Here is a 9237-nt window from a genome sequence, read left to right as displayed (position 1 = left end):
CAGTGACCTGAGGGCTGAATGCCCAAAATCAGCACACCAAGTGGGAGTGCCACGAGTCACGCCCCCTGTCACTCACAACACTACAACATGAATGGAAGCTGATGCTACTGAGTTTGGGCTGTAAATTAATATATGTAAATATATCCTGTGTTTTTCTTCTGACTATTTGGTGCTTTTAGTGCTCTAGGTTCCACCTAAGTTTAGAACAATGTGTTCTAAGTAGAGATGTCCGATATTGGCTTATATTGGCATTAAAATGTAATATCGGAAATTATCGGTATCGTTTTTTTTATTGTTTTATTTATTTAACCTTTATTTACCCAGGCAAGCAAGTAAGAACAAATTCTTACTTTATTTATTGTAAAAAATATGCATAATGTTGTGTTAATTGCACAACAAGAGATATGTAATGTTAATTACCTGAAATTATTCAGTTTTGGGGGGGGGGGGGGGGGGGGGGGGGGAACCCAGCATATATCGGTATCGGTATCGGAAATTAAGAGTTGGATAATATCGGTATATTGGATATCGGTAAAAAAGCCAATATCGAACATCCCTAGTTCTAAGTAAAAAAAGAAAAAATAATCTATTCTAAAAGATAGGGAGGGCTTAGCCCTGTTAGCCCATTTATACCAGGCGCCCCTGGCACTATATGATGTTGTATGATGTGTGTTGTTTTAGAAGACAAAGTGTGGACCACGGTCAGGAACAACTTGTCTCCTCAGACATCGGTGACCAGCTCTGACCAGGAGGGCAAAGCTGTGCTGCAGCTTAACTACAACATGTCTGCCGAACAGGTACCCAATGACCTCTCACCTTTAACCCTTTAACCATTGACCTGTAGGTCAGCACAGGTCGGACCTCTCAGCCTCCAACTCTTAACCCTCCAGTCACCCTTGTCGCAAAAAGTAGCTCAGTATCACATCTTGGACACATTACAATAATCCATGTTTATTTTTCTCTTCAAAAATCACCATTAAGCGTGTGGAACATAAGTGTCACACCTTTCACCCTAGTCGCAGAAATGGACAGGTTAGGGTTAGGGGGTTAGGGTAACCCTAGGGTAACCCTAACCCTAACCAAACCCTAACCCTAACCCTGACCCTAATTTAAGAAATGGTTAAAATCCAGAAAATGAATAAATATTCTATATGTATGGTGAGGACTGAAGTTAATAATGATATTCATGAAAAATAATTGGAACAATACATGAAAAATATATGTTTTACTGAGATCGCAGTTTCGGTCACTAGGGAGACAGGTAGTGGGTTTTTTTAAGGGTGACTCGAGGGTTAATTCAACAATCTTTCATTTGTATCATGCAATACAAGGACTCTTAACACTATGGCATTGTATAACCCTTTAACCTTTGACCTGTTGGTCAGCACAGGTTGGACCTCTCACCCTCTTATCTTAACAATCTTTAATTTGTATCATGCAATACAAGGACTCTTAACACTATGGCAGTGTATACATAGTGTAACTGAGGGGTACAATTCCCTGACTGTATTGATAAGTATGGTATTAAACCACTACCTCTTGTACTTTAACTTCTGGCCATCCAGTACATGATATAGATATGATGAACACTTTCCCACCTGATGAAACGAAGTCCACACAAATGTACAAATCGAATATTTAATATAGCAAAAGGTATATACAACGTTCACTTGTTTACATTTATGATTTGAAATGCACTTGTATGGCAAATGAGTATTCGTAGGTAAATCAACATTGAATGTCCAATCTCTGGTTACGCAGGGAGTAAGTATACAACCCGGTTCTTTAGGAAACTATAGCGATGGTACTTAAATGATTATAGCTGGATACACTAAAGGGGGGGGGGGGGGTCCCGCTGGTTGTAAGACAGTAGGAGGGGGGGGGTTAGAAGAGCCGCTGGCGGTATCCCATCTGGCCGACGATTTCTTGGGAGAATTCAAAGTCTTGAACACGGTGCCCACAGAACCTCGGTCCGCAGATGAATACAGCTGGACCCTCTGGTGGACGGTAGCTGCCGGTCCACAACGGAGAGACGTGAGGCGACCTCACTGGTGTAGAGCGCCGTCTCACCTGGACTCCTCTCCGGGGGGTAGTTCCAACACTCCGCAGTGTTGGCCGTTATCCATGGAATAATCAAAGCACCCAAAGCATAATCCAAGCCGTGGAAGGCTCGCCGTCGTCCGGGTAGAGTAATCCAATGTACAGGTCCGCTCGTCCTGGCCCGGAGCTCCTCGGATGCAAGCACCACTAGTGGTCTAAAACTTGTCAGCTAGTACTTGACTGTACCTCCACATTCTTCGGCCGTTCGCTTCTTCAGGCCTGTACATTGTCTGGGGTAGCGCGGGGTCCAGCCGCCCCATTAAGAGTGTGTTGGGGGTGACTGGGTCGACATCTGCTACATCACTGGAGACGTAGCCGAGGGGCTTGGAGTTCAATACTCCCTCGATCTCCGTGAGGACTGTCATTAGGACTTCTTCCGCCACAGTCTGGGCCCCAAGCACGGCGTACAGGGCTGTCTTTATAGAACGTACTTCTCGTTCCCAGGTTCCACCGAAGTGGGGTGCGTTCGGGGGATTAAACTGGAAGTCAATCTGGGATGGAGCGAGGTGGGTCTTAAGTTCTGGGCCCATAGCTTGGAAGCTCTCTCTCAGCTCTCTTTCTCCGCCTTTGAAGTTTGTCCCGTGATCAGACAACAATGTAGACGGTTTTCCCTTCCGTGATGTGAATCTTCGGAAGGCCATAAGGAATGAGTCTGTGCTCATGGTCGGAAGGAGCTCGATATGTATCGCTCTGGTGGTCATGCATTTGAATACAATACCCCACCGCTTCTCGGTTCCTCTTCCTCTCTTTATATACAACGGGCCAAAACAGTCCACGCCTGTGGAGTGGAATGGCTTGTCGCCGAGTCGGAGGCGACAGGGGGGTAAGTCAGCCATCCGTGGTATGCTGGGCTGCGCGCGGCACTTTCGGCAGTCTAGACAGGTTCGCTGGAAGCGTCGCACCGCTTCTCTTCCTTGAAGTATCCAATAGCGACGTCTGATCTCCGCGAAGACTCTCTCTGCTCCTGCGTGGTGTACATCCTCGTCGTATTTCTTTATGATCAGCTCTGTGACCTTGTGTCGGCTGTTCAAGACTATCGGGTACTTGATGTCATCCGGTAGATCGGGGGCTCTCCGCAGGCGACCACCCACTCTGATGAGATTATGGGCGTCACTCTCGGGTGCCAGGTGGAGCAGTCTGCTGTCTGATGGGACGGGCTTTCCTCCCTGTAGACAGTCTAGCTCATCGGGGAACGAGTCTCTCTGGGCTCGTTGTAGTAGAAGAAGTTCTGCTTCTTCGTAGTCAGCTGCTGACATGTCAGTGGTGGACTGAATCTCTGGGTGGTGCCACAGGAATGTCCTCTGCTGCGCACTCTCTAGGGTAATGCAGTCATCTATGTTGGGGTCTGTGGAGGCGACTGTGCTCAGTCCACAGAACATAGGTTTCTTGTTCTCAGCCTCCTCGTTACTTGCTTCCCGTGGGGTGGGCGTAGGCCACTCTTCTTCGGGGAGCTTGAGGAATTCTGGTCCGTCACTGTAGATGTTGCGACGGGTGAGGTCATCCAGAGACATTCCCCGGGTGATGACGTCAGCTGGGTTGTGTTTGGTGTCCACATACCGCCAGCTCGCTGCTTCTGTTAACTCTTGAATCTCGGTGACTCTGACTCCCACGAAGACTTTGTATCTGCATGAATCAGACTTGATCCATGTGAGTACTGTCGTGGAATCTGACCACAAGATTGTTCTGTGCACCGGAATGGTGAGTTCACGTTGGATTAACGTGGCTAGATGCGCTCCTGCTAGGGCTGCGCAGAGCTCTAGACGCGGGATAGATTGTTGCTTTCGTGGGGCTATTCTTGAGCGAGCCAGGATGAAAGCAGTGTGTATCTTTCCTCCCTTCTCTTGGGCACGCAAGTAGGCCACCGATCCATAGGCTACTTCGGAGGCGTCGCTGAAGACGTGTAGATCAATCCTGCATGTCTCTGGCCTCACTGTGGATGGGAAGTAGCTGCGGCGTATATTGACGCCTGGGAGTGAGCGGAGTTCCGTCTCCCACTCTCTCCATGTTGAGGCAAGGTGTGCGGGTATTGGGTCGTCCCAGCCCTGGTCCTTGTCCCATAGTGCTCGTACAATCATCTTTGCCCTGGTGGTGTAAGGTAGAATACATCCCAACGGGTCATATTGTCTGGCGAGTGTTCTGTACACACTCCGTCTGGTGGTCGGTGTCGCCGTCGACCTTCCCTGCTCTGGAGTCAAGGGTTTGTGTCTATAGTGGAGCGAGTCTGTTTTGAAGCGCCAGACTAGTCCTAATGTCATTTCTTGGGCTTCTCCTGGGATGGTCGCCATCCAGGTCTCGCTGCTGGCAGCCTTGTCCGCGGGGAAGAGGCTGCGCAATACGTGCGGGTCACTGCTGGCCCACTGCCTGAGATCAAAGCCGCCTTTGATCAGGGAGGCGCGTAGCTTGATTAGGAGAGCCTCGGCTTCTTCTTGAGTCGAAACGCTTTGTAAACAGTTGTCCACGTAGAAACTGTTCTTCACACTGTGTCGGACCTCTTCATCTGCTGCTGGGTCCTCTGCGACGTGTTTCTGTAGTTTCAAGTTTCTTTAATAGTTGTCATACAGAAGTACAGAATACTTTTGTACAAAAAGCTTCTTACTGTTGCGCTCCAGAGACTGTGCATGACAAGATAAGTATGAAATAAAAACATAGTAAAAATTAGAAGTAAAAAAAGAGGTCACAGTGTTCAGTTTAGACATATGTACAATGTTCGTAGACGTAGTTACCATACAATATACAATACTGTGCAGTGTACTAATATACAATACTATATAGTGCAAGGCATAAATGGACGAGGTGCAGTTTAGGTACAATTCACAGTAGGTGTACGAGTTGTAGTGCAAATCCTTTATCAATAAATATAAAGTGTAAGTGTGTTTGTGTGATCTAAAGTGTGGAGAGTGGGTGCTGCAGTGAGTTGTTTGTTTGAGTGAGTGTGTGCGTGTGGGTGTGTGTGCTGTGTGCATTTGATGGTTGTTGCATAGTGATTATTGTTCGTTTAGCGATTATTGTTCGTTTAGCAGCCTGATGGCCTGGGGATAGAAGCTCCTTCTGAGTCTTTCTGTGCTCGCCATAAGACTCCGGTATCGCTTGCCTGACGGCAGCAGTTCAAAGAGGCAGTTGTTCGGGTGGCTCGAGTCCTTAATAATTCTCTTAGCCTTCCCCTTGCACCGCTTGTTGTAAATGTTCTGGAGGGTGGGAAGCCCCCCTCTAATTGTGCGTTCGGCTGAACGTGTCACTCTTTGTAGTCTGCTACGGTCTTGTGCAGTGCTATTCCCAAACCAGGAGGTGATGTTGCCGGTCAGGATGCTCTCTATTGTACATGAGTAGAAGTTCCTAAGGATCTTCTGACTGACTTGGAACTTCCTTAGGCGCCTGAGGAAGTAGAGGCGTTGTCGTGCCTTCTTCACAACACTGTCAATGTGTGTGGTCCATGTCAAGTCCTCGGATATGTGGGCTCCGAGGTACTTGAAACTGTTCACTCTCTCAACTGGTGCCCCGTCGATGCTGAGGGGGCTGTAGTCCTTGACCCCCGTCCTCCTGAAGTCCACAATCATCTCTTTTGTTTTGCTGACGTTCAGGGAGAGGCAGTTCTCCTGACACCACTGTGACAGGTTCTCTACCTCTTCCAGGTAGGCCCTTTCGTCGTTGGCAGAGATCAGGCCCACCACTACTGTGTCATCAGCAAATTTGATGATGGTGTTGTTGTTCCGCTGTGCTACGCAGTCATGTGTGTACAAATGTAGCACAGCACGGGCTGCATGTGGTTCCGAAGGGGAGCACTTCCCATTGGTAGATGGCTGGGTTCTCATCTCCGATCCTCTCTCTCCATAGGAACCGCAGCAGGGGCTTGTCCTCCTCCACCAGTCCCACCTGCAGGAACATCCCTTTGATATCCCCGCTGATAGCCACCTTGTCCTGGCGGAAGCGCAGTAGCACGCCTAGTAGGGAGGGGCCGAGTGTGGGGCCGGGCAAGAGCTCTTTATTCAGATTTTGGGATCCGATCTGGTAGCTGCAGTTAAACACAATGCGATCCTTGCCGTTGTGATGGACCTTGTGATGCGGCACGTACCATGATTCGGTCGTCTGATCGGCCTCTTTAATGTCAATCTTTGTCACGTGTCCCGCTGTGATTAGCTTCTCAATCTCAGCGCGGTACACACCTTCTTGAGCGGGGTCTTTGGCTAGGCGCCGCTCCGTGTTCAATAGATAGCGCTCCGTGGCGTCTTTCTTTGCGTGAAAGGTGGGCATTCCCTCTCGCCTCAGGAGTGGAGTTGCGTATCTCATCACTCCGCCGACTGTGACTCTCTTTGTCCCTTGCTCGAGTAGGTTGATGGCGTAAATGTCTTCTTTAGAACGAATATCTTTCTTTTCGTTCTTAAAGGGCATTGTCTCTAGTGTCCATAGCCTCTCGACATGCTGCAGGAGAGTGGTGTCTTCTTCTGTCGTTCTGGAGTGGAGGCAGCTAGTGGCTGCTGTTCGGTTGAGAGATTTAGCGAGGGGGCCTTGTAGTGTCCACCCTAGGCGGGTCTCGACTGCTGCAGGACAGCCTCGGGGTCCTGTATGGACCCGGTCAATCGGGACTATGAGTTCTGCATGGTCGGAGCCTATCAGCAGGGTCGGGGTAGCGCCGTCTATGAGCGGGATAGGTAGTTGTCGCAGGTGCACATATTTATCCATCAACTTGGCGATAGGGTAGGTGTACTGCGATAGTCCTATTTCTTGGCTGGTGAAAGCATTTGTAATCCTATACCGTCGCTCTGGCTGCCCGTTTGCTGCGATAGTGAAGGAGACGTTCTCGCCCTTTATCGTCTTTAAATCTCTTCTTATTGTCCGAATCGTCATTTCGTTCTCGCTCCCTCGCAGTCCCAGCTGGGCCGCAGCGGACGCGAGCAGAAGGGTCTTCTCTGACCCGTCATCAAGGACGGCGTAAGTGTCCATGACTTTATCTTGGTAGCTCAATGTCACACAGACTACCTTTAAGAGCACTTGGGCGCCGCTGCTGCTGGCGGGGTCAATGTACATGACACTTGCCTTGGTGCCGCTCGATGGTGCAGGTGAAGGCCGTCTTCTGTTACTGTCGTGTAGTATATCTAGATGGGCTCCGTCGCACCGACTGCACCTTTTCTTTAGGCGGCATTCGGCTGCCATGTGGCTGCGCGCACATCGGTAACAGCGCCTGTTGGACTTTATCCATTGACTCACTTCTTCTGCATTCATCTTTGTGAACAGGTCACATTGTGACAGCCAGTGTTCTTTCTCACAGTAGGGGCACGCCATCTTCCACTTCTCTTTTCTCGAGGGGGTACTGTGGCTCTTACTGCTCGGTACTGACTCTGATTGGTGCATGACAGTCACCGATCTTCTTCCATCATTTATTCTCCTGGGTCCCTCTCTGGAGCTTGGCGTGCTCCGCCCGAACGTATCCAGTCGTAAGCTGCTGACTTCTCTCGCCAGGAAGTCGGCTAGATCAAGGAGGGATGGTTCGGGGCCGTTAGGATCCCGGTAGTCTCTCTGCCGCCTAAAACGCTCTTGTCTTGCGGGTGGCAGCTTCTCCAAAATCCTCTCGACGTTAGAGTTGGCGTATAGCTCATGCATGCCCTTTTCCCGTTGCGCTCCCAGCATCCCTACCAGGGACTGCACTTTGATTGACAGGTCGTCTAATGAGCGATTGTCTGTTGCTGGGGGTAGGCGATCAATATGCCTTATCTCTTGGATTACGTAATCCCATATACGTCCATATCTCTGGTCCAGCGCGGCTAGGGCCGCTGTGTATGGGGTCGTAGAGGTGGCATAGGCTAGCGCTATATTGTGCGCTCGCGGTACTTTCAGGTGCTTCAGTAATATTGCATACTTGTGGCGTTCATCAGCGACATCCACCATCATTGTCTCTAAGCACATCCGGAGCTCCGTGTACTGTGCTCGATTCTCATAGGTGAAGTCTGGAAACGACGGCGTGGCAATGTATGACGCCGTGGATGGCTGATACATCGGCGAGCGTTGGGGGAGAGACCTCCTAGGCGAGTCCCCTCTTGCGCCTCTCTGTGGGCTGGTACCGACAGGGTACCATGGCCCGCTGGTCCAGGTGCTATTCCTCGGGGCTGGTCGTGCGTCGTGCTCACCCGTGAATAGAGTCGGGGGTCTGTAGCGCAGCGCCGCGGGGGTATAGCCTGGGCTGTACTGGACCTCCTGGTCCGGTGGAGTACTGTGCTGTCGTCGGGCTTGGTTCTCCTCCTCTCCCTCTTCTTCCTCTATCAGGTCTTCCAGATCCTGTAGTCGTTGATTTAGCTTCTCCGCAGTGTATGCCGCTCCTTCCTTGTAGCTGGGTCTCGCTTGGACCGGTCTGGGAAGGGGGTCTGCGGGGGGTATAGGCTTGGTCTGTTGGTCAAGTTCAGGGTCGCTTGCTCGGTTAGGAGACGCTGCCCTTGACTGTTGTCTCGACGAGTTCCTTGAACCCCTGGCGGAGGGAGAGGGTGTTGCCTTGCGGATCAGCTGCTCCATTAGCTGCGCTTGTAACTTGTCGCGCTCGACTTCGCGCTTGGTGAGATCTGCTTCTCTTTGGGCACCGGCAGCGGCGCGCTGGGCGTCGGCCCGGTCTCTTGCCATATTCTCTTCCGTCTGAAGGCGTCTCATCTCCAGGCGTGTGCGCTCTTCTTCGCTCCGTTGCTGTGCTTGGAGTCGATCGCGTTCGCCCTGAAGTCGATCGCGTTCGGTAGAGGCTGTCAGGCTGACGAGGAACGCCTGTTGTAGCATCCTCTCCGCTTCGCTGGGGGAAGGCGGTTGTGGAGGTGAGCCGCTCCTGTGTGAGCCGCTCCTGGGTGTACTCGTTGGGGAGTCCTGGAGCTCTATTTCCTCGGCGCTCTCCTCCTCTTCTTCCGTGCAGAGTTCTCTCTCTGTAGGGTTGTCTTCCTCCCGGGGCTGGTCGGGGACTACTTCTTCGGTATTGGCGGGGGGTAAAGGCATGTCAGCTCCCTCCTGGTCCCCACCGTGAGCTTGGTCAGTTACATTAGAACCTACTAGGGCCTCTGTGGTCGGGGAAACCTGGTCGTTAAGGTCAGACATAATTTTACTTTCTACTTTTACCGCGTTTACCGTTTGTCGAAGGCTAGGTAGTTGACTGACAGCGTAATCCTCTAAGTA

The 9237-nt window shown here is 50.8% G+C and overlaps 1 protein-coding gene across 1 annotated transcript in view; it reads left to right on the top strand.

Moving 5' to 3' along the window:
• The window catches only part of LOC311239035 (contactin-associated protein-like 2), a gene marked incomplete at its 3' end in the record, with an annotated part of 309018 nt that overhangs the window by 201302 nt on the left and 98479 nt on the right, over nucleotides 1-9237 (top strand). Inside the window, exon 13 of the mRNA XM_084327260.1 lies at nucleotides 682-797. Within this exon, the coding sequence (XP_084183386.1) occupies nucleotides 682-797 (116 nt within the window). The remainder of the gene's footprint in view (nucleotides 1-681; nucleotides 798-9237) is intronic.

Source organism: Notolepis coatsorum (assembly GCF_963971535.1).
Source record: "Notolepis coatsorum genome assembly, chromosome: 13".
Taxonomy (NCBI): Eukaryota; Metazoa; Chordata; class Actinopteri; order Aulopiformes; family Paralepididae; genus Notolepis; species Notolepis coatsorum.
Note: the sequence above shows the minus strand (reverse complement) of the source record. Positions and strands in the feature narration are given on the sequence as shown.